The sequence below is a fragment of the Brachyhypopomus gauderio genome, chromosome 8, assembly GCF_052324685.1.
Source record: "Brachyhypopomus gauderio isolate BG-103 chromosome 8, BGAUD_0.2, whole genome shotgun sequence".
Taxonomy (NCBI): domain Eukaryota; kingdom Metazoa; phylum Chordata; class Actinopteri; order Gymnotiformes; family Hypopomidae; genus Brachyhypopomus; species Brachyhypopomus gauderio.
In genome coordinates, this window is record NC_135218.1 from 6,119,928 (window position 1) to 6,146,016 (window position 26,089).

The following is a 26,089-nucleotide window of genomic DNA, read 5'->3' on the forward strand; positions in this document are numbered from 1 at the left end:
CAAGTTCAGACAGTACCCCTTTAATGTATGGTTAACAAGCAGCACTGTGTGAGATAGGGTAGGATCATGTGTACCTTGAGAGTGCTAGTGAAGCTACAGGTTTGAACTCCATGATGTACATCTGAGATCTTTCCACCTCATATTTAGTTCGTTATTAATAAATAAATAGCTAAGATATAAACAATACTAAATGGATAAACAAAACAACTAAGTAATTAACTATGGACATTACTTTATAATACCTCGCTACTGCTGTCTGTGCTGCACTGTCCACACATTAAAGCAATGTTGACTTCTCGCATAAATGAAATATAAAACAACTGAAAAAAAAGATTCACAAAAGAACTGTTGTGAATCTAAGATTGGTTATTGTGATTTGTATCAGTTCATTCTGAACAGCAATTAATAGTGTGATTTTAGCTTAGCATAGTCAATACAATGATATCAAGCCTGGATGTTCCAGTGAAATGGACAAGACATCCGCCACCATGTTTAGCATTGCATGGTCAGAGCTGCTGGATCACGAGAGTCAGAGCGTAATGTTCTCATTGTTACTCGTGTTTGGCTCTAGATGAATGCACAGCTGTGCTGGTTAGGATTAATTGATGTAAGTCTAAATCAATTTAGCAGGAGTTCAGATATTTTGTTTTACAGTCAACACAGTGCACAGGGAAAATAAAGCACATGAACAAATTCTATAAAACCTGAATCTAAAACTAGCACAAAAGGTTTTGCTGAAAGTCCTTGTGTTGGCCAAATTTGAAATTCCCATAGTAGAATTTATTTTCTTCCAACAGTACAATTTGCTAAATAAGCCTCGCACAAGTCCTCGCACGTGTTTGACTAGTATTTGTGTCTACTTCATTTGTGCGTCATGTGAATCATGGATGTTTAATGATCTGGTTCTTGAAACAGCAATGCATTGAACGGTAGTTTTTTCTTCACAACAATGACAAACACAGTCAAGACTTCTCAGTAATGCAGCCAGCACCTCAAGGACATGGGAGACTCTCCACCCAATGGCCTTCTGTGGGTAGGTGCTAAAATCCAGGCAGGGCATCGTCTTTATGAGTAACGTGGAGGGACGCAATTGGCTGCAGGCATGCGAGGAACATAGCATCTCTTCAGCACACACTGCTTAATCAAAAGTCTGTGGGCCAAGGAAGACTACCCCCCTCTCTACCCTTCGTGCTTTATGGGGGGGGGGGGGGGACAAAGATGTTCACTTATGGGGAAGGAACAAGGGGAGCATTCTTGGCTTCCTTTCAGTCAAGGTCGTCTTGGGCCGCGGGGCTCTGTCTGTGGCACGCATCACCTCTCTGCGTATTTGCGAAGATCACCAATACACTCTTCTCACATCACACCACACTGCCATTATACCACAAACCTTGTGGTTTTGGTTCCCAGTGGTCTGTGCATGGAATGAGCCCCACCCAGCTCCACCTAATTGCTCTGTTTCAGCGAGTGGATAATAGTGTGCTCATGTTCTTATAGTGATGAGATTAAAAAAAAAAAGAACAGCACCGTAACTGTATATTCATTGAAGCAAACCAAGTAAAAGGTACAAAGTTACAAGTGTAGGAATAGATCAGGCTCAGGAGTCCTGGCGTGGCAAATCACCCTTGCTTAGTTTTAACTCTGTTCACTCCATAGACCCAATGGCCAACTCATTCTTGTATGAGTGTACCCATCACATTACTTTCAGAGTAGTTCCTGGATAATTCACAGTAGTTACTAGTTACATAAGGTCCTTAAACCTTATGTTTTATAATAACAAAATAGGCCTGGAACTGGGTGGGGTAAATCCTACATCTTTGTGAGACTGGATTGATGAAACATGCAGATTAATACCCTTATTTTCATTTTGTGTTTTGTGAATTCATTTTGTGTTATGGAGATACAGTGAGGAATTTTATAACATCATGTGGTTTTGAAAACAGGACAAACCTTGTATGTAGGGTTGTTACGAAGGGTGTCATGATGAATTCATTATATATTTGTTGCTGAACCAGCGGCTGTTCTGTGTTGCTTGTTTATGCTTTGGAATCATTTAGTTAGTATTATATGCTGTCCGTACTCTTATATGCTCTATTTGCAATTACTGCGCAAGTAGTGTGTGTGTGTATATTGGCTAACCCAAGAGGTATTATTTTGCTAATAGATACATAGCCAGACAGAGGACAGACAGACAAATAGATACTTGAATAATTAGATTTTTTGACAATGGGTTACTTTCATCAGGAGGACCCACACACACACACACACACACACACACTCTAATAGCACAGTCACGTCAGCAGTTTTTGGGCTCAGTTACTTGAACCCAGAGGCGCATGGTTCCATGTTGGAAGGGTGCAGTCCCTGCTCTGGGTGTAGCTCTGGGTGTAGTTCCTGCTCTGGGTGTAGCTCTGGGTGTAGCTCTGGGTGTAGTTCCTGGCCTTCCCCTGTTTCAAGACTTCACATCAACTAGAGGCACCAGTGCTAAAGATGGTGGCTGAACAAGTTATCTGATTGTTTTGAAGAGGGTATTGGGTTTATTGCTTCCATCATGATTGCTGCTAGGCAGATGGGCAGACATGGTGGCATTCATTTGCTCAGCAAAATGACGCAATCGCGGTGGCTCCGCCCATGCGCGTTGGCCCTACACGCAGTCACGTCGCGAGGTCGTGCACCTCTCGATTTTTGTGCGTGCGAAGTTAAGGTGGAATTCATGCACTTGTACAGAACTTTCAAGGTCCATTTTCAATATTTTCCAGAATCTTCAGCTAAATTTATATATTTATACAAATACATATATACTCAAAATGATTTGAAAAAATTCACTTTTTATCACATTAAAAGAGATGGTACCGTGTTTGGTTAGAGCAGAAGAATAAGTGTATTACATAAGCTTGGCCTTCCACACCTTCAACATCGAGTGATTGTGGCGGTGAGGGTGAGGAAGGAGACCACCCTGGCCCTACCTAGAGACAGTGTTTGCGTTTGCTGGAGTGAAAGTAAATTCCTATAAGATGAAGTGCCATCTCTGCCTCCCTAAAGAGTGTGAACTATTGGCCTTCAAAAATTCACCTTCGAACTTGAAGAAACACATCAATATAAGTTACAAATATAACGCACAGAAGACACTCCAGCTTTAGCTGTCAGTAAACGCTAGTTAGGTTAGATATCTTAGCTAACTAACCTAATTATGTTCATGACGTGCTGCAGTATTCACTTAACATTAGCTGGCAATCATAAAGGCAATGTCACGCTGAGTTGTGTTTTTAGCAACAGTATGCCGTGTCTCTTTTCATGCTGACTAATCATGTGCCAATTTTTATAGTGTAGTGTTTTTATAGGGTAAGGGCATTTATTGGGGGTAAACGCAGGGCAGTAGGCTCACCCGTAAGAACCCAAAGGATGGATTTTACGTCCAAAATACACCTTGTTTTCTCAGCTAAATTAACATTAACTTGTACTTCTGCGTCAAACCTACAACGTAGCGGGACATCTGTTTATCTGTTTTTTTTGTGTACAAAGTGTTAAGCCCAGTTTTTTAAGTTGCTACTTGTTTGTACATACAGAACACTTGTATTTGTGTCTTTGACAGCTTTGATTTTTAATTTTTAATATATAAAAAATTTATAATCAAACTTTGACTGCTTTCTTTAATTAATACAAAACACAATACTTGTACTTTTTACTTTCAGTACTTGAGTAATACATTTTAGAATAAACTACTTGCAATACTTAAGTACAAAAAATGCTGAATACTTCTGTATTTCCACTTAAGTAAAGCTTTTAAAGAACACTTCAACTTCTACTCGTCAGTTTTTTGATGGAGTACTTGTGCTTTTACTCAAGTATGGATCTCTAATACTTTATACATGTCTGCTCATGGGTAGTGGGAGCAGCTCTATGTATATGTATGCACGTATATTTGAAACATATGTTATGTTCAGTGGTCAGTCTTAATCTTACCACTTAGTCTTTTTTAGTAATATACTGTAATAGTAATTTAGTTACTATTTCCAGTTCAGTAATCAGATTAAAGTTACTTATCCAAGTAACTGTGCGTTACTATTTTTATTTTCTTAGTAAAAATGTAGAATTATTCTTGGCTCAGTTCTACTTTTGCGTCTGACCGTAGCACTCGACTCCGCACGCTACGTGTGAACCTGTGAGAGTGCGAGCGTGTTCACGTCATTCTGTGCAGTGTTCCCCCGTAACGATATGTGGTAGTGTAAAGAAACACCCCTCAAAAACAGGGGAAGGAACATTTACCTGACGACTTTTAATGTTGCATTGTGTTCCAGGTTTGAAAAGTGCTGGAATTTTGGCTAACATACTTAAAAATGAAAATCTTGAAATTGTAATGGTATTTCGTTTCACAACAAATACCGCACAGCAACACAAACGTAATGTCAGGAGATACATTGTTACTGTTAAAGTGAGTATTGGAAAAACTCATTTTGCTGCTGAATGTAACTACTAAAGTAATTTGTAATCTAATGTAGTTACTTTTAAAATCAATTAATATGTAACGTAACTAAGTTACTTTTTAAAGGAGTAATCAGTAATCGGATTACTTTTTCAAGGTAGCTAAGCCATCACTGTTTATGTTGTTATCATTTGAGTCCTTGTATACAGCAAAAAGCACATATACATTACAGCTCTCCTCTTAGCTGATATTGTACACACGAATGATGTAAACAAAGTTTAGAGGGCTGGGATTATTCATGGCATCCATCATGTCAGAAATCTACCTGAAATAACTGACCAGTGAGCTATGACTGCTGTGAGGTATTTTGGACTCAAGGTCCATCCTCCACCTGCATACAGGTATTGCTGTATAACTGGATTGGGGTGGTTGTTAGAATTTTTGCAAGCTGTAGGCCTACATATCACACAAACACGTTTATTTAAAGCAAATGTATTGAACCCAAACAACAAGAATACGCAAAACAAGGAACTAAGTTCAAGCAAAGAGCAACTGACACAACATCGAAACACTATAAATATCCTCCTCTTACATTAACAAGACTCAAGTTTAATGCATAACGCCAACGTGACAGGTGAGACAAATGACACAGATGAACATGCACACAGACAAGCAACACCCACACACACACACACACACACACACACACACACACACACACACACACACACACACACACACACACACACACACACACACACACACACACACACACACACACACATAGGGGCAGTCATGGTCCTGTGGTAGGGAACAGTTCTTGTGCCCGGAGGGTCATGGGTTCGATCCCCAGGCCAGAAGCCATGACCTGAGGTGCCCTTGAGCAAGGCACCGAACCCTAACTGCTCCCCAGCCACCAGGGTAGGGCTGCCCACCACTCTGGGCATGTGTGCACCACAGTCCCCTTGTAATCACTAGTGTGTGTGTTTGTGTGTGTGTTCTAAATGCACAGATGGGTAAATGCGGAGGACAAATTTTGATTGCTGTGAAAAATCACAATTGACAAATATGGCACATTTCATTTCACATTCACAGATGAACAGGATGGAGGAGAGAGGGGTGGAGTTTGACAGTTTTTGAATATTACAAAGTTTTGCATAACTGAACCTAAAATCTTGTAGTGTGTGTTTCCTGATTTCAGTGAATTTGTATAGGGAGTCCCCAATGTGCAATTATGCCTGTTTTTACATATTTGACCACTGTTTTTATTCCCCCTGATCTGCATGGCCACGCTTCATCCCAGTCAGGGCGTTTATCATACTAACAAGCGTGTTTCTCCCCCACCTGCTTCAGGCATTTCATTGAATTTGTCCATTTGGATGTGTGTAACTGGGCCAGTGAGAGACTTAGGGCCCTGACTGCTTTAATCAGGATTGTAGCTCAGATAATGGTACAGATATATGACAGTGAGACCTGTGTGAATCAGTAACCCCCCCCCCCCCCCCCCCCCCCCCTTCACACACACACACACACACACACACACACACATACGTTTTTTTTGCTGACATGTGACATGACAGCAAACAGAGGGTGCATAGAGGCAGACATAGCAGAGATACCATATTTGGGCTTCTGCATCTGAGCGTTCATATAGCTGTCAGCAACATAACAAACTACTAATTTTCACCCTTAAACAATCTCTCAAAAAACTGCACAGGTGACCCTAGAGAACTGATCTATCTATGGAGTACCTGACCTGTGAGCTTGTTTTTGAGAGTAATTGCCTTTCCAGCTTGATCAGCGCACGTATTTCCCCTAGAGACAAATCCAGCCCAGCAGAACTGGTTTTGTGTTTGGCTGGTATTAAAATGAGCTCCTAGAGGCAAGCCTGTTCAAAATCAATAATCAATTAACTGTACAAAATCACGTACTACCTTGAAAAATGTAAGTGAAAACTTCACCTTTAAGTAGTCACCTAAAAAAAATCATGTAGCCTACATGGTGCGTGTAAAGGAAATAAGTATTATATAAGTACCCATTAGCAAACCCCAGATTATTCCGATGTTTCATTTTTGTTCGTTTCATTAATTTCGTTCATTTCATTTCGCTTTCAGTTGGAAACTCGCTTTGAAAATAACTCAAGGAGGACAGGAGATATTAAACTAATTTTTTGTAGTTATTTTAAATTAATGTTCTTTGATTCATTTAGATCAATGTTGTGTTCGTGTGCAATATGCTCAATAAAGGGCATTTGAAAAATTGTATTCCTTTATTATAGTATCTGTTAAAGGAGAAGAATGGTATAGCTAATATACACACCTAAATATTTGTAAAGGTTTATCATAACATCATCGAAGTGCTGAAGATTATCACACGTTTTCTCCGTATGGTGCAGGCCTATCTTGTCCTTCCTAACAGAGCGTGTGGACAACAGCAGCCAAGCTTTGGAGCTCAGGACAGGGGAGAGTTGAGTAAACAATCATGGGTCATGGTAAACATAAAGATATGGCAGACGAATGGAACCCCAAAGCTACTCATTTTCTATACATTAGACAAAAACGTCAAAGGCGTGCTCATCAAGGCTCAGATAAGATCAATTGAATAGTGATATTGTAGCCTGCAAATGCTCTAGATGTGATTAATGTTACATTCAGCCACTTATTTGACCAACCCAAAAGCACAACTTAACACCCATTCCTTACATCACTACAGAGTTGTAATCTAGCAAGAAATGTAATCAACTCTACAATAACGTACGCGTTTGCATTTCCAGTGGTCACAATGGAAGCAATTCAGCAAAAAAAACCCCCCAAAAACATAGAGTGTAAGAACTGAACTAAATTCCTGGAACTTTAGAAGCATATGGGATAAATGTTATGATTTAAATAATTTAAACATAAATGACTTTGTGCACACAGTTTCTCAGGAAGCCTTGTATACTTCTATATACGTAGTATACATTTTATTTCAATTGATATATTAGAAAATGTTTTTAAATATCTCACTGGCTGGAAAGTTAATAACTAAATATAATCTGCATGGAATTTTGCAAAAGGAAGTAAAATACACCTTAATTTGCCTATTGGCATCATATTGTGTGTTATTGGTCAATTCCCTGGAAGTAGGTCGTCTCCAGCTTAAAATGAATGTATTTTGCATTAAACTGCAAAATGAGAAGTAATTAAAGACTTATGAGGGCTACAGACTGGCAGTGCAGTATTCTGAGCAAAACATTGAATCCAAAAATCCCTCCCAGGGCTCTTAACAGCACAGGAAGGTTGAACTGCTGCTCTGTTAGGATAAGGAACAACAGATCAGCTTTAAGACAACCTTCCAAATGATAATGGTAACATTTTGGATCTGGAAAATAATAAGCTACTTGTTTGAGTGCGGAAATGTCTATGTGACATTGTTTAATAGAGTAATAGCCCTGACAGGATGAATTTATTGTGTGATTATGAAATTCCAGTGGAGGCTAGAGAGGACCTGAGGCAGTTCTCGGAGACTGAATGTAGTGCAAGCACATTCTGTTCTCCTAATTGTCAAAGTTTTGATTTGGGAGCTTTGTCTGATTTATCAGCTGGCTTGCTACAGACATGAATACACATGCAGGTGGGTTAGCAAATGTGCATACGTGTGCGCAAACACACACACACAAACACACATGCACACACACAGTGGGCAGTGGGGGTGGGGGGGTGATAATATAAAAAACAAACAATTCAAGTATTGGGAAAATGCTAACTACAAACAGCTTAACTTAAGATGCATTGTAAAAAGGTGAAATGAAAGCCAGTAAGAAGGTACCAGTTCATGGATTTTATTTCTAAAAATGTCATCTATATAGCAAATAAACAGATAGATGAGAGAATACTGAATATGTTCTTAAATATATGGGAAATGGTCAGATAGAAGTAAAAACTGCTAGCATAACTAGTCATGGAACTGGGTGTGAATGTGTGTTTATATGAAAAAGAAAGACTAAAAATTTGTCTTCTCTCTCTCCAGCATCTTAAAATTTACTCTGCCTTCTCATTGTACCAACAGTGGCAGTGATTGTATCCAGGATGTTTAGAACAAACAATGTTTTATGCAGGCTGAGTGGAACTAAAGATGAAACGGCAGTTAGCCGTGAGCCAGTAACAGTTCAGAGACTAGTAACCCATCAGTTAAAAGAGGCTTTTGTAAAATAGGCATGGTGACGTCAAGTGAACTCTATAAAAGCATAAAGTCATCATTTCAGGGCAACAATTTCCCCTCCCCTCTCTTAAATATTTTCTTTATTTTGTTTTTGGCCTTGAGTGCAACTGACCAAGAAGGCAGATTGCTCAGGCTCCCCTGACTCGATCACCATAAACTGGCTAATTGCTGCAAAGGAAATTATTGGTTGAGGTTTATAAACCGATTTACTGCACTTTACAGTATGTTGGAGATGCTTGAGTACAACCATTACCAGGTGAGATGCGATTTTGACATTTGAATATTTTCTAAACCTGATTAATATGACAGATGATGAAAGAGTTTCAGGGAGGATGTTTGGAGTTTTAGACTTATGTTGTTAAAACACTAAAAATTCACATGAGTAATCCATTTTATGCATATAGATATATGCAAGCATTATGTGTATTTAACTCGCATTTAACTCACATTTTTTGATTTATTTTTTTGCTTTTCAAGCTATCTGAGCTGTATTTTCTGACCTCACTAAACTATATCCTTCATTTATTTCATAAGCCATTTTCACATACAAGACCCATGCTTATATATCACAGATATACAGTGTTAATTTGGTGTCCCTGCTCCATGTCCTTTGTCCCCTGTCCAGGTGCAGACTCACCTGGACAACTCCACCAAGTATCACCTGCAGCAGACCCAGAGGCAGCAGGTAAAGCATTACCTGTCCAGCACGCTGGGGGCCAAGCTCAGCCCGCAGGCCAGTGGCGGGCCCTGTCCCTCCCAGGCCACGGAGCACGGCGTGCCCTCTTGCCCCGGAGCAAGCGCCCCTAACAGCCCTATGGCACTGCTCACCCTCGGCTCTTGCCACGAGAAGGAGGTAGGCACACAGTCAGGGCTCACAGTTAGGTCCACTTATTCTGTGCCATATATATTAAAGGATGTAAAATAATCCAACCCTCCACTTTTCTGTAGAACAGAGTTTAGCTAGACAAAACATAAATGCTTATATGGACTAGTATTACCTTTTTAAACAATGGTTGATTGAAATGCTATTTTGCATGTTTATTTTGTTGTTGTTGTTGTTTGTTGACATCTCTTTGTTTGTGTTCCCATTGCTGGTCTAGATGGATGATGTAATTGAAGATATTATCAGTTTGGAGTCAAGTTATAATGATGACATTCTTGGACTCATGGATGCAGGACTTCAAATGACCAACACGGTAATGATATATCAATAGCATTTAAATGAGCTCCGTTTTAAAGCTCAGTGCCTGTACATCAAGTAATTGCTTTAATTTGATAATCTGTTTGTGTGTTTGTTTGTTTGTTTTGGGGTGGGTGGTCATTTAGATCCCAGTTACTTCAAATCTCCTGGACATCTACAGTAATCACACACTTCCTCCTTCTGTTGTCAGCATCAACTCCTGTCCATCGAGCCTATCCAGTGTGAAAAGGGAATTCTCAGGTATATATATTTTGTTATCATCACAGATTATGTGTATACCTTACATTTTGCATTTAATTTGACTCCTCATCAAAGAAGACAGATCCCATGTCCCTAATATTTAGAACAGAGGTTGTCACCTAAAAAAAGAATTCACTATTTGTCATGAAATAAAACTACCAACATTGTGTGCAGTTTTTAAATGCACAACTGCAACAAGTGAATGAAAACTATATTGCTCCGAATAGTTACCCCAGATCCTGGTATGATGCACGTGGACCAAGCTGGAACGTGTGGCAAGTTTGACTCTTATCAAAGACCCGAAGGTCTACCAGTAGGTATGTTCCACTTTACTCAGCCTTTCAGGCATATGTGAATATCTATGAAATGACTAAAAAAGAAATCTGTTTTTTTTTCATTTGAATGATAGGTGAATTTATATAGTGTTTCTTGTTATCTGTTGTAGAAGCAGAGGTCAGAGCCTTGGCAAAAGAAAGACAAAAGAAGGACAACCACAATTTAAGTAAGAAAAATTTTCTGTCAACCTGAAATCTGTCATACATAGAAGGAAAACTGAGATGCTGAGATGCTGGTAAATCTGACATTAATTTACACAAACGTTAGCTAAACTCTCAAACGTTAGCTAAACTCTCAAACGTTAGCTAAACTCTTATCATTTCTCATCATTTGCAGAAGTTTATTTTATGCTGTAGCATAACATCAAAGAGCGTTTGATGATGTATTGTACAGATTATTGTAGTTTATTGTACAGTTTTTGCAGCTGATAATCGATTTTATGTGGAGCATTGCAATAGATTGAGGAGATTTTGTACTTTTCATGTGAAACTGTAAATGTAGCTGTAAATGTGTAAAAGTGTTCTGACAGCCAGTATACTTCCATCAACCTGACATCTCTTTTCTCTCTGTGGTCTTTTCTGTCTTCTCAGTTGAACGAAGACGGCGCTTTAACATAAATGACAGAATTAAAGAACTCGGGACATTAATTCCCAAATCCAATGATCCGTAAGTCTTAAAAAATATTGATGGATATATAGACAGGCAGACATATCTGAAATATTATCAGCAAGAGTATTGCTCTTTTTCAGTAACTGTACCAGTAACTATCCAACTTATCCAGTTCTACAAATATGTTTGGGGGACATTTCAATAGTTATTAACTTATTATTAACTTATTATTCATTTTAAACTTCTCACATGTGACTCCATGAGTTTTGGTGATAGGTGTCAACTGAAATACCCATTAATCAGAAAATATTCACAATTCCAACACATGTGAACAGCTCTCATATCAGTACCAGTGAAATCCAATGAAAACCCAGCACTGTGCCCCAGCTATGCACATCAAAATAATCAGTAAAGCACATGCAACCTGAATTAAAATAGTAAATCCATTACTTAACCATGCAGATCAATGTTCTGATTAAAAGAAGACACTCATCAAATACCATACACAGAATTCTTAAACCAATCAATTTATCAAAACAAAACAATCATTAGGTATCATTAGGGGATGGGAAATTCTTTAGGACAATATGGGAAATATTTGCAAAACTACACAGATTTGGTTTTGGATAATCATTTATTCAGTGTATAGTGGCCACAGTTACTACCGATGGATTAACTTTAGAGAGTTTCACTCTGTACAGGGGAATCAGGCAAGCATGCTGGTTAGAGGTGTGCCAAAAAATCGATTCATATATCAAAAATCGATTCTCATTTACTACAATTCAGAATCGATTTTAAATGTCCCAAAATCGATTCTAAGTCGTGGTGAAGTCTCGCGTTACGTAATTACAAAATTACGCGAGACTTTACGCAGCATGTTCTGGGACACACTCATGCGCGGAAAAGGTTCAAAACACATGGAGGAAAGAGATATTCAACCTGTCCGGTCTTCATTTAAGGCAAAATATGGGTTCATTTTGGTTTTTACCGAATGCCGGGGAAGACCGAACTGGACACAATGTAGCTCGTGTGCAAGGTTTGTGTAACGCGGTGAGCACGGGAGCGTTAATATAGAGAAGGGTGAGAAATAATATAGAGAAGGGTGGACCCAAGTGCCGGCTCGCAAGATCAAGACGTTTGACATTCGTCAAATGTATTAACGAGAGGGAAACGCGCACAGCGACCCAGAACGAACAAACAAAACAACACAGAAGACTCAACGCGCAAGAGAATAGAAAGCAAATCCGTGAGGGCATGGAGCAAATAGAAAAAAAACAATGCAGAAAATACAACGCGTGAAAAATAACACTCAACCATAGTGAGACGGGAGGAAGAAACAAAATAACAACAGTAACTAAAAAACAGCGCGGATAAATGCAACGCGAAAACGAAACCAAGGACACCAGCAGAAGTAACTGGCAAAAAACGCTGCAGCAAAATAAAACCCTTCCCAAAAATAAAGGCAAAACGGATAGGAAGACATACAGGATTGGGAAATCTTGAGATGGGTCAGGAAGCGACGCATGAGATACTCGAATAAGTAAAGAAAGCATAACAGAGAGAGGTGGCGAGACACCATTAAGCGATAAGCAATCGCAGAGACTGGCTGAGAACGTACGGTTACGTCGGTTTAGTCTGGGACTGACTTTGGTGCCCCTAGCGACGGCTGGGGGAACTGCATCCAAGCCAGCCCTGACAGCTCGCAAAATGAAGCTCAAGAATTTTGGTAACAACAAAAACAATTTTATTTTACCAAAGCACTTAATTTTTGTTAATTAAATGTGAAAGACACTTAATTTTCTGTATTTGTCATTCTGTCTTGCAAAGCAGACTGTAGTAGATCATGCAGATTTTATAGACTGAAGCAGACATTTTTATAAATCAAATCGTTTTTTGAATCGAAAATCGTTTTGAATAGAAAATCGTTTTGAATCGAAAATCGATTTTTGAATTGAATTGTGGCCCCCAAAATCGGAATCGAATCGAATCGTGAGATAGTAAACGATTCCCACCCCTAATGCTGGTCCTCTTCATCTCTTCATCATCACAACATCAAGTGGATCAAACCCTAGACCCTCATCTCAAGATCAGCCTTTATGTGGATGAAAGTCATTAAAAGAATTTCTTGTATTCTGTCCAAATTTCCATAATTGCCATCTGGCAAATCAGTTACAGTAAATCACCTACTGGATGGATTAATCCAAACCAACAAATCAATTTGTGGTTAGAAACAGTGCAACCAGAATGTAAAGAATTTTAATATCCAGTTTACCATTTCTCAACATCACAAATTTAGTCTCCAATTTACCATTTCTCAACACCACAGTAAAATATCGTAATTGAGTGTAATTTAAATATCGCTGAAAGCTGGATGGAAAATCAACAAACTCTTCAAATCTAGAATGGAACTCTGTAAATACACTTCACTATGGTACAACCTTGACTTACTACTCAACAAACATATCTAACATGTACAAACAAAATGTATCACACGTTGCCACCACCTTCTGCAGAATAACAATTTCATTACTTTTCAAGATGTGGTACCAAAATAAATGAAAAATATCAGTACTTCAAATTAAGTTCTGTTCTAAAATGAATGTCAAATAACAATTTACTCCCGTCCTCACTAGAAGAAATGAACAATAAGACAAATTAATAAATGAACAAAAAATAAATGAGTAAAAAACCAAGACAATTATCGACAAAGTATAAACAAATATGCTCAACAATATCTGTCCCAATCAAAGCCTGGGGAAAACACTTATCATTTACTCCTGATAAAAACTTCTAGACCCAAATTTGTAGGAACTCAGCATAACTTACTTTACATAGAAATCCACAGAGCAAATATCACCCAGCAAAAATGTATTAGATAGGCCTGAAAGACATTGCTACATGCTCACATGGCCTTGACTTAAAAAATTATAACTAGGGGGTGGTGGCCAGACTTCAAGGCCTGGGGACATAAAAAACAATAGGATATGGGTGCTTCTTAAATTAATTTAAAAGTAAAATAAACCATTCAATACAATACATCAATACATCTCTATCTACACATTCGTTTCTCTATGTAGGGACATGCGGTGGAATAAGGGCACAATTCTGAAGGCCTCAGTCGACTACATCAGGAAGCTCCAGAGGGAACAGCAGAGAGCTAAGGAGCTGGAGAGTAGACAGAAGAGGCTGGAGCATGCCAACCGCCATCTTCTGCTTCGCATTCAGGTACACTCAACCCAGAGCCAACACCAAGGAGTTAAGAGAACCAGTCCAGGAACCCACGCCCTGCAGGTTTAGTTGCATTCTATGCACACAAAAGTGTTAAAGTGTTAAAGGCCCCAACAAAGCAGTCCAAAGCAATACACCTTCACACGCAGCAGGTTGTGTAGCACTAGGGGTGTTTAACACACTTGGAGAAGGGTGTGCCACCCCTCCCTCCCTGAAAGCACAGATAACATCAACACTAGACTTGAGCAATGACCGTGCGTGTTTGTCTGTCAGGAGTTGGAGATCCAAGCCCGCGCTCACGGCCTGGCCGTGGGAAGCTCCTCCGCTCTCTGCTCCACTGAGCTGGTGGCTCGCGCCATCAAACAGGAGCCGGGCCTGGGCGACTGCCCTTCCGACCTCTACGCACGCGCACGCCTCCCGAGCCCGGACCCGCGCCCCACCACCCTGGACCTCAATAACGGTACAATCAACTACAGCGACAGCCCTGCCCACGATGGCGACGCCGTGATCTACCGGATCTGCGATGACTCCTCCAAGCTGGAGGAGATGTTTGTAGATAGCGCCCTGTCCCCTGTGGCCAGCGGCAACACCCTGCTCTCCTCGGGTTCCCCAAACCACTCCAACGACAGCAGCAGACACAGCAGCACGAGTACGGAGGAACAGGATATAGGCTGTTAGTGCTGTCAACAAACTCACTGTTGTCTTCACAGGTGTCACTGCATCCAGCAAATGAAGCTTGTGCTGGTTGGTAACCAGATGAGATATACTGTACCACAGAAATGTAGAAATAGAGTGCTCTGTGCACTCCTTAGAGTATCCCTTTATTTCTTTTTTATTGAAATATAATTTTGGATGTGTTGTTTTTTATTAGAAGCAGTGATTCTAATTTTTGACGTTTTTAGTTTTTTTTATTATTTTTTTTTTTATAGATTAGACAGACACTACAAAAAAGTAAATGAGATAAATCTCAACAAAAGTCAAACTGGATAAGGTGGTTGTTGATCAACACTGCCAATAACCACTATTAGCGATGATGCTCCCCTTTATGCTTAATTAAAGTCTATGTGCCATTACTGTCATTAATATACCACTTCAAAGAAACAGGTTGTGGATTTCAACTGCCAATCTACTGCCAAAGAAGCTACAGGACACGCCCACATCAGCCTCTGAATACTGTACACAGAACCAAACATGCAGGATGAAAAGCTTGCCAAGTGTCACTAGAAATGATTTACTTTCACGTGTCATCTGAGTAGGCATAATGCACTATAAACTATATCAATGACATTTATAACCTAAAAATTGTCAAGTAATCCATGAAGCAAAAAAAAATTATATCATAACATTAGTAAGTTCAAATGAAACCACATTGTTCCTTATGTACTATGTTTAAATTGACCAGTTAACATTTTTACTCTTTAGATTTTGGAACAATAACTATATATATATATATATATATATATATATATATATATATATATATATATATATATATATAGTTGTGCATTTTACATTAGCTAAGTATTTACTGTACATTTGAGATATTAGACTCATTGTAAAAAAATATAGTACTTTTCTATTAATTCACAGAAAAAAAAACACTTTTCTTGGTGGGAAATTATTATAAATAGTCAGACGCTGCAGTTTCTTAATGCCATACTTAACTCAGGAATGCTGAGTATTACAGAATGATATAGATTAGAAGACTAACAAGACCTCTTCTCTGTACTACATAATTATTAATTATCATATTTAAATTTTATTTCAATTATTAATTCCAATGATTAGTTAAATTATGTTAAAATTTCCTTTGTTCATTTTTGCAATGAGCATATTGTTTGCTGTGTAACCAAGTTCCTTATTACATTGTCTTGGAATGCCCAACAGTTTTTATACAGTTACTTTCTTGTTCACTACAAAAATTTCTACATTGGATAAAGTATATTTGAATCACCAGTGCCTGAGTATATTTTAATGAATATAGTACTGAACTTTATACATTTGCTGTCTAACCTTAAACCATGATCATGTTGATACATTACAGTTTTGCATTGACTTTAATTTTCAGTTTGAAGTAATTACAAATAGAAGTGTGATTTTTTTTGTAAAATACAATCATGAGTGGTTAAAAAGAACACCAAGCATATTCTAATTACAAGATATATTTTATTAGAATCCCATTTAGTTTTTAATTGCTCCTTTATTAATATAAGACATATCGCTCCCCCTCACTTGTGGGAGGTGCCTGTTCAGTTGACAATATTACTGTAACTTTGTCTGCATGGTCATTTTACAACATTTACTGCATTTACTCTTTTAGACCCATTACGTGTGCAAATATATATTTTTCCTAGTTTACAGAAAGCAATCCTATAATGCAAACATTTTGCAGTGTATTTATGCAATCAATAAATTGTTATTTACAGTTAAAATGTGAGCCCCACAAAATATTAGAAACTTGCTTTCCAAGTCTTCCATTGTTATTTATTGCACAAGATAAATCTGCCTGCATTTTTATTTGTCATTTTTTATGTGCATTCTTGTGGTACAGTCACAGCTGTTTGAACCTCTGTGACATGCTGATCAGTAATGCCACTTTAAAGTTACACGAGGAATTATGAAGATCGTTAGAAAAATGTAATTAAAAAATGCAGCCGTTGCTGTACATGATGATGATCTCAGCTAAGATCACAGAAGTCACAGCATTAGTGGAGAAGGGAGCTGACTGTGTGAGTGGTTACTGAGGCCTGAGAACATCACACCACTTCTCAAATGCTTTGTGGAGAAAACCATCGCTGGTGCCATTAAAGATTTCTAAATCTTTCAATATCAGAGAGTAGGAATAGTTATCCATTATCAGACACAGACAAATATAAATGCACATTTTATGTAATGTTAAACTTATATTGAAGCTGAATGTGATCTTGGCAGTTCTTGATCATTTGAGGGACTTCCCATACCCTCCATCAAAAATATCTGAATTTAACTCATGGTAGAAATGTGTCCTAACTGATTAATACAGTTGGACCATACTGAAACCTTTGTTGATGTAGTATATTGAACTCAAGACTGAAACAAAATCTACACTGTTCAATTATGTAATAGTTGATGTTAAAATTTGTGATTAAGTATGTACATGTTGTTCTAGTGTCAGCATGCACATGGTTGTTCTAGAGGATCTATTAACATCCCCCTCCCACAAGTGTGGGATCTGTTCTTCTAGCATGGTTTCTGTAGCAATACTGTGTCACCACCAATTATGGATCAGAGAAACTCCACCAACCAACTGAAACTTGCAGCAACCTTCCCTAGAAAAACCCTGTGCTTCATGAGTGCCATCTAGAGGAGGAACAATGCAAGAACAATCAGAACATTAGGCCGAATATACAAAATATACAAATTGTTTAATAATGTGAATGAGGAAGTCCACGTTTCCACTACACCTTCAGAAGTTCTCCAAGCCCATATTGGATATGTGTTGGTGAGGTATGGAGATGAAGGTTCTCTCCATAAATGCTGAGACAGGAGCAGGGTGCCCAACTTATTCTTGCACACAAGTCTTTGCTTCAAAAATATCAGCAATGTAGAGCGTAAGACCAATGTAGAGGGCACGTCTTGTACAAAGTAAGGCATTGACAATGTCCAAACACACTCCTCCTCCAATGGCAATGATAGGTTCAGTATGTCTGTCTGCTTTAAGCCTGTGGACCTCCTCCTTCAGTATCGTGTGTGTGGACTTGTTTTCCTCTATGGCAGATAGTGGCAGGACTCTGTACAGGACATTATGGGCCTCCATGTACCGAGTGGCCTGAGCCCTGTAGTGTACAGTCTTATCCAAGACTTTGAAACATTTCATGGTCTTCGTAATGAAGAATTAATATGGGTCACTTCTGTGGTCCATCAGAAGGTTGTCATTGGTTGGGTTCATAACATAATGGGTCTACGTTGTGTATGTGAAGTATATGTGAAGATGATGGGGTTCACCACCATCCATGAGAGGTTATTAGAAGAAGTGCTTCCATAACTGCAACAAGTCAAAAAAGTAAAAAATGATCACTCAGTGTAATGCAATGTATATGACAATGTGAAAATCTGTAATATAGTAATTTAAATCACATGGAAGGTGTGATTTAAATTACTATATTACACACACAGCTAAGGTAAAGTAACACACCATAACAGCATAACATCCTTGGAAACATAATAATGTTCAGTAGATTATCAGGTTGCAAAGCTTGCGAACTTGTAGGACCTGATCTGAGAACTTGGTCTGCAAAAGTTTTCATTCACAGAAAATATTCTCACATCTGTATTTTTAAATACAGTCACAGCGTCATAAATTAATGAATAAAAACCAAGATTAATACAAGTACATTTACAAAACATTTGGCTCTACAACCACAAGTTCCAGCTTGCACAACTTCAACCCTCCTAGCCTCAACTTTCACAACACTCTCAGCAGACCTGTTGCATTTCTGATTTATGCAACTGTATTGCACAACTGGGCGGATGAGCTGGACTGGTGTACTGGTGAACATAGATTGTATATACAGTCTATGGTTTAGAGCCACCTACCTACTGCTGAATGTGAAAACCATCCTTGGTGTTAGTCAATGTTATCATTATCCATGGAAACACCATAGGTATTAAGTTGACAATATCTAGATAGTTGTCTTGCTAGTGGGCACACAGGCACTATCTACCATACAATTAATGATAACACTCACAATTGATTGTGGAATATCTAGGAGGGAAGACATTTCACACACTGATATTGCAACAGTGGCATCATATTATGTTACCATTCTCAAATTCAGTGAGCTCTCTAGAATGACCCATTCTTTCCCAAGACAGACTGCATGGTTAGGTATTTGATTTCAGTGATTAAGAGGTGAGTCCCAAAACCTTTCTTCATATACCGTTCCTATGCAAGAATTTCTTTGTGTCGCGTTCACATACAATTTTAGTCCTGATTCTCTGCTCACCGACAGGTGTTGGAAGCCACCAGGTAAAAGCCCAAGTCAGAGCCAAATAGATGTTTGTTCAGGCCTCAGAAATCGTGTCTGGATTGCTGTTCGTGAACTGTTCAAAGGTCTTATAAGAGAGGCTCGCAGAGTCCCCAAAATAATATGCTAAATAAGTTTTTTAAATGTATGCATTATTTGCTAATAATAGACCTATATATAACACTATTACTTCTGGGAACTGGGAACTTCTACTAGTGGTGGAATTGAACTCACTGTGTACATTTAAGACATTGGAACATAACGGTTATTAATGCAAAGCTAAACTTAACACACTTCACCAAAGGCCAGAATCAGGAGGAAATGGCTGTGCAGACAGGTCCGGTTTTGCGCATGCGCACATCCACAGGCTTGTCATTTGTTTCCACGCCCATAAATCTATGCTCCCTTTCTGTGGAGTTTACAGGTGAGTAATTTCTTATCTTTTTTTATTATGTTTTTGTCAGCAATAACGTGCATACGACGTTCGAGGTGAGCAATATATTCTTTGTTTTTCATTCAGCTCATTTTCTGTCGAGTTTATGTTCAGGTGAGTAATTTCTTATCTTTTTTATTATTTTTTATAATGTGCTAGCTAGCTAGCTTAGCAAACATGCATACGTGAGCATTATATATATATAGGCCTATATATTTTTTTTTTCATTCATAGCTTTTGACCTATAAACATGTAAATGTTTTACATACTGGCTTTGCAAAGATGACATGAGGCAGGATTTCATGAGGCAAATTTGTGGTGGGGCCTCCACTTTTCTAGAATGTTCTAGAGAAATGGTAACTGTCAAATAGTAACGTATAACATAAGCATACTTTATATTATTAGACAACTGGAGTAGTATTAGTACTAATATGTACCTAATGGCTTTTTTTGGGGGTAGGTGCAGTGTGATTTCTGCAGTAGGTGGGCACATGTTGAATGTGCCCATGGAAGCATGATTTGATAAGGGAAGCATTATTTGATGTATGATATTAGCCTATCGAGATATGCTACCTGTCACGTTGTGGGGGGGCCCCCTACCGGTCGCCCCCGGTTACAGCGGCAGCGGTCCTGTTTTTTGTCACGTGATGTTCGTCCTTCAGGTGGGCGGGACCCGTGATCCGTCTCACCTGAGGGTCGTTTGTTCGTCTATATATGTCTTGTCTTTGTACCAGTTGACTGCTGGTTATTATTTCCTTCGGAATGTGTGTTTCGCTGGTGGTGTTCGTGTGTGTATGTAGTCGGGTCCACCGGTGCGTGCCGCACGCTAGACCGCGTTAGATGCGAGGGTCTCTCGGCGCCTTTTGCCTCGCTCACCCAATATCCCGTGGTGACGGGGGTGAGCGACTGCGAGGCCGAGAGACGCGTTGCTGTGGGCGTGACGCGCAAGCCGCTCGCGTATAGCTCTCTCTCTCTTAATATCTGCGGATCCCGTGGGGAAAACGGTGGGAGAGAGAGAGCTGGAGTAGGCGCGTCGCGCTCCACAGAGCGCGCGCATCGGTGGGTCCTGTCCGTTTGTTTGTGTTCTGTCTTTGCGTGTTCGTTTTGTCCTAGAGTGTAGCGTGCTTTGTTTTATGTAATTCCTCTCTTGCACCCCTCTTCACTGTGTGTGGGGAGGGGTCCATTTGAGGTCCTTGAGGGCATCTTAGGTGCGTGTGTGTTATATGTTGTATCTGTGTTTTTTGTTTTGTTATTCCCCAGAGGGGCCCCCCCTAAATATGTTTTTGGGGGGGAGCTATGGGGTTCCTGAGCCACGACATGTGGCTCAGAAGGCACTGCTCCATCAGGAGACCTGACCGGTTGGGAGGGACCCCTGAGCAAAGAGGAGCCCCTGTACCCCTTTGTAGGCGGAGGATGCCTGGGGTGTAAGGACAGGGTGTCTCCTCAGGCCAAGAAGGGGTCCCTTCCCCCCTGTGTAAAAGGGGGGTCAGTGGTCGGAGCAGTGCGCGTTTTGTTATGTGTTGTCTGTGTGCGTGTGTGTGTGATGTGTTGCAGGTCGCTCCTGGTGGTGGACTGCGGTACTCCCGGACCTAGTGGGGTCTCCAGGAGGAGACCCTCTCCTTCGAGCTCGGGGTGACCAGCGTGTCCCTGTTGCGGATTGCCAGGGCCCTGGTCTCTGGCGCTCCTGGGTTGGGTGGAGGAGTCCACCTTGAGATGAGGGGCCCCGGGGAGGGGTTCACTCCCCAGGAGTCTGGGGTGACCCCTAGCGAAAGGGCAGGGGTCAGCTCCGAGCGAGGAGGTAGGTTCGGGAGGTGGTTGGTGGAAGCCGTGGCCGCACCCCAGTGTGGCGGCCTGCACACATCCACACCTGTGACGTGTGTTGGGCCATGTGCTCCCGGTCCGCACACAGCGGTGGGGCTTAAGCGGCCTAAGGCCGGTTAGGGCGCGAGGGCCTTGTGACCGACCGGGGCGTGGTTATCGTCTTGTTGACGGCCCAGTCGGTCCAGGGTCCCGCCCAGGAGGCGAGCTAACCTATGTGTTTTATGTTTTCAGCTCCAGGACTGCAGGGAACGGGTTCCTGCCTTGTCTGCGTCCTGTAACGAGGAGCCTTATATGTGTGTTGTGTTTCAGCTCAGGACGGCAGGGAATGGGTCCCTGTCTTGTCCCCGCCCTCCCGCCCCTTTGTTGTGTTTTGTGTGCTGCCGCAGTAAGCCGCACATCCGGAGGGGAGTGCGGCTTTGGTGGGGGGGTCTGTCACGTTGTGGGGGGGCCCCCTACCGGTCGCCCCCGGTTACAGCGGCAGCGGTCCTGTTTTTTGTCACGTGATGTTCGTCCTTCAGGTGGGCGGGACCCGTGATCCGTCTCACCTGAGGGTCGTTTGTTCGTCTATATATGTCTTGTCTTTGTACCAGTTGACTGCTGGTTATTATTTCCTTCATTTGGAACAATGCACGGGTTTTTGGTTTGCACACTTTCTATTAAACCATCCTCTTTCCCTGAGACTTGGCGTGATCGCTTCCTTTTTGAGTTGCTCACCCTGCCCGTCACACTACCCATGTAAGATATTAATAAGAAAGCTATAATGTATTTAAATCCATGCTTGCCCTGTCCAAACATACAGTGCACGTACTTGATTTTATAATTACAATGCAGTCATACAACAGTCATAATACTGAGTTAGGCTATATTTTATGGGAAACCCACAACTGGAAGCATTTTTTGACAAAGTAGCACACCTCGACAGAACACCGGATTGGTAGAATTTCAGTCTGAACCGTGATGTTGAAGACGTTTCGTTTATTTGTACGTTATTTAAACAGTACAGGTTGTGACAGAGAGCAAACGGTGTGTGATAACGCCATATTCACACACAAGCCTAATTGCTTTCTTCGACGTGTCAAGTCTGTCCAAAGATAGCAGACGTTCCCAGTCCGGTCCGATCCCAGTCCGGTCCGGTCCCAGTCCGGTCCGATCCCAGTCCGGTCCGATCCCTGTCCGGTCCAGTCCCTGTCCGGTCCGGTCCGGCCCCAGTCCAGTCCGATCCCAGTCCAGTCCTCTTTTCGTCCGGCAGACCCGCATAACTCACATACGTTCAGCAAATCTGGTCCGACTCTAGCAGGGTTTCTGCTCATAACTCCAAACTCCAGATCTAGGATATAACAGACTTTTAACAAGAGACAACGATTTGCTAACTCTCGTTGATGCAGTTTCCAAAAACAGCACAAGTTAAAAACCATCATGAGTGTCACGTAGGGCAACGCCCCCTCTCGTAGCTGTCACTCTGGGTTCCCTTGTGTCTGTGTTTCCGTGCCTGTTTCTCTCGCCCCGCTCGTTTGTCTTTGTGATTCCTTGTTTATTACCACGCCCCGTGTTATTACCGTCACCTGCCCCTCGTTAGATTCCTTGTATTTAAGCCCCTGAGTCTCCCTTGTCCTTTGTCTGGTATTTTGTTTGAATTGATTTGTGATCGTGCCTGTCCAATTGCTGTTCTCTGTACCCGACCGTTTTTGTGTTTATCCTGTTTCCCGTGCTCCCTGTCTTGGTATGCCTGTCTTTGCGTGTTTCTCGGACTGCCCTCCTGCTATCGACCCTGCCTGGCTATCTGACGATGAGTATGGTATTCCCTTTAATAAATCTCGCTCCTCTCAGCGATTGTGTCCGTCTCCTCGCTACGCAGCGCGTGAAACGTTACATAATACCAGACCTTACAAGGACACAGCGAGAGAGCGAGACTCTGGTAAGTTCAACCGCTGTAATGAGATGTTGACTGGTTTAATTCGGTTCGACTCTCCGGTATTACAGCGTGAACGAACCAGAGACAGGAATTCCCCTTGCGCTGTGGGTACAGGGGAGTCTCGTCGCTGTAAAAACAAAGCGAAATCACTTTCGGTTTCTAGCTTTAGCGACGAGCTCCCTGATAAGCGCTACGTGTCTGCCCGACTCGACACACGCTACAGGGAGGAGCAACCTCTAGCGCGAGATTCGGGTAGACGGAATGAATGTGCAGACGAGCGTTGGCTTGGCTCTCGGTTGGCTTTCAAAAGCCATTGTGAGCTCCCGATACCTCCGACGAGGTGGAGTCACAATGAAAGCCACCGAGAAGCAGTTGTGTCTGTATGTTCTTCCAGGCGCAGACCAGACCGGGGAAGGAAGACCGCGCCCCCGGTTCAGAGCCCCGCAGCTACAGCGCATGACATCGTCATCCTCCCGGAGGCCGCTCCCCGAAGGCCCCCCAAGAATTTTTTGGGGGGGAGTACTAGCCACTCAACCCAGGAGTGGCCGGCTCGGACCCCCGGTGACGTCAGTATGGCGGTCACGCCCCCCGAGGACGTCAGTGCGGCGACTCCGCCCCCCGAGGACGTCAGTGCGGCGACTCCGCCCCCCGAGGACGTCAGTGCGGCGACTCCGCCCCCCGAGGACGTCAGTGCGGCGACTCCGCCCCCCGAGGACGTCAGTGCGGCGACTCCGCCCCCCGAGGACGTCAGTGCGGCGACTCCGCCCCCCGAGGACGTCAGTGCGGCGACTCCGCCCCCCGAGGACGTCAGTGCGGCAACTCCGCCCCCCGAGGACGTCATGTCACGTCTGCGGCCTGTTCCCGCGACCCAGGAGAGGTCGTCCACGCCGGTTCCTGTCCCCGCTGCCCGTAGGCAGTCCGTGCCTGTTCCTGTCCCCGCGACCCAGGAGAGGTCGTCCACGCCGGTTCCTGTCCCCGCTGCCCGTAGGCAGTCCGTTCCTGTCCCCGCGACCCAGGAGAGGTCGTCCACGCCGGTTCCTATCCCCGCGACCCAGGAGAGGTCGTCCACGCCGGCTCCTGTTCCCGCTGCCCGCCTGCCGGCTCCTGTTCCCGCTGCCCGCCTGCCGGCTCCTGTTCCCGCTGCCCGCCTGCCGGCTCCTGTTCCCGCTGCCCGCCTGCCGGCGCCTGTTCCCGCTGCCCGCCTGCCGGCGCCTGTTCCCGCTGCCCGCCTGCCGGCGCCTGTTCCCGCTGCCCGCCGCCCGGCCGCGCCTGTGCCCGCTGCCCGCCGCCCGGCCGCGCCTGTGACCCCAGAGACTGTGCTGCCCTCTATTGGGCCTGGACTTTTTGTGCCCCCTGCTCTGCCCTGTACTCCTGTCTCATTGCCCATGTTCCCCTTGCTCCCATGTTCTGTCCCTGGATTTGTGTTGGTCCCAGTCCCTGTGTATGTACCTGTTCGTGTCCTTGTGCCCGTCCCTGTGTCTGTGTCTGGTCGGTCCCTCCAGGTCCCTGTCCCTGTGTCTGTTCCCCAAGTAATCACCCACTTTGTTCCTGTCCCAGTCTCGGTTGTTCAAGCCGTGTTTGCCTCAGTGTTTACCTCTGCCCTGTCCCCTGGCCCCGCTCCAGTGTCTGTCCCCGGTCCTGTCCTGTCCAGCCCTGCTCCTGTGCCTCGCCCTGGCCCTGTCCGGTCTCCCTGTATCCCATGTCATGCCGTGTCCCCGTCCAGCTCTAGGCCAGTCTCCGCGTCTCCTGTCTTTGTCCCTGCCATGCCCCAGGTCCCATGTCCTGTCCCTCTGGTCCGTCCCGTGTCTGCTGTCCCTTGCCGTGTGCCGTAGTTCCCTGTCCTAGTCGGTGTCCCTGTCCTGTCTGCCCTTGCGTGCCCCGGAGTGGCACGCTTTGAGGGGGGGTTCTGTCACGTAGGGCAACGCCCCCTCTCGTAGCTGTCACTCTGGGTTCCCTTGTGTCTGTGTTTCCGTGCCTGTTTCTCTCGCCCCGCTCGTTTGTCTTTGTGATTCCTTGTTTATTACCACGCCCCGTGTTATTACCGTCACCTGCCCCTCGTTAGATTCCTTGTATTTAAGCCCCTGAGTCTCCCTTGTCCTTTGTCTGGTATTTTGTTTGAATTGATTTGTGATCGTGCCTGTCCAATTGCTGTTCTCTGTACCCGACCGTTTTTGTGTTTATCCTGTTTCCCGTGCTCCCTGTCTTGGTATGCCTGTCTTTGCGTGTTTCTCGGACTGCCCTCCTGCTATCGACCCTGCCTGGCTATCTGACGATGAGTATGGTATTCCCTTTAATAAATCTCGCTCCTCTCAGCGATTGTGTCCGTCTCCTCGCTACGCAGCGCGTGAAACGTTACAATGAGAACTTCTAGATTTCACATAGCCGTATTGGAAAACATTAACGAGGCTCCAGATCTTATAATTATTTAATTATGAAACCCTTCAATTATTCATAGTCTGAAAGATTTCCACCAAACGGTGAAGGATCCAAATCTAAACCTACCTGTAAGAATCCGGCAGAAAGTATTAGTACTACTGTTAGCAGCCAGACAATATAATACTATCATTAATAACTGGTGTAACCAATATGTTTTTATATTAAGAAAATATATGTTTCTCCTCTATATACCAGATCATTTAACGTTGAAAATGTAGCAAACGGGCAGGGACAATGTTCTAAGTGT

General features: G+C 42.6%; 2 protein-coding genes across 10 annotated transcripts in view; one reads left to right on the top strand and one right to left on the bottom strand.

Moving 5' to 3' along the window:
- The window catches only part of mitfa (melanocyte inducing transcription factor a), a 41,230-nt gene extending 25,573 nt beyond the window's left edge, over nt 1-15,657 (top strand). For 8 of the 9 annotated variants that reach the window (XM_077014047.1, XM_077014050.1, XM_077014049.1 and 5 more), the window contains 8 exons: nt 9,246-9,473; nt 9,721-9,816; nt 9,947-10,061; nt 10,289-10,378; nt 10,507-10,563; nt 10,988-11,063; nt 14,084-14,231; nt 14,508-15,657. In XM_077014047.1, the coding sequence (XP_076870162.1) occupies nt 9,246-9,473; nt 9,721-9,816; nt 9,947-10,061; nt 10,289-10,378; nt 10,507-10,563; nt 10,988-11,063; nt 14,084-14,231; nt 14,508-14,912 (1,215 nt within the window). In that variant the 3' untranslated portion in view covers nt 14,913-15,657. Of the gene's footprint in view, nt 1-6,655; nt 8,877-9,245; nt 9,474-9,720; nt 9,817-9,946; nt 10,062-10,288; nt 10,379-10,506; nt 10,564-10,987; nt 11,064-14,083; nt 14,232-14,507 lie in introns of those variants that run through there. The other variant, XM_077014045.1, reaches the window with a different exon arrangement.
- Nucleotides 15,658-17,358: 1,701 nt separating this feature from the next.
- On the bottom strand, nt 17,359-18,090 carry eevs (2-epi-5-epi-valiolone synthase). Its single transcript, XM_077013687.1, is given in 4 exon segments — nt 17,359-17,476; nt 17,518-17,573; nt 17,678-17,698; nt 17,701-18,090. Coding segments are annotated over 4 exon segments (585 nt in total).
- Nucleotides 18,091-26,089: the final 7,999 nt, after the last annotated feature.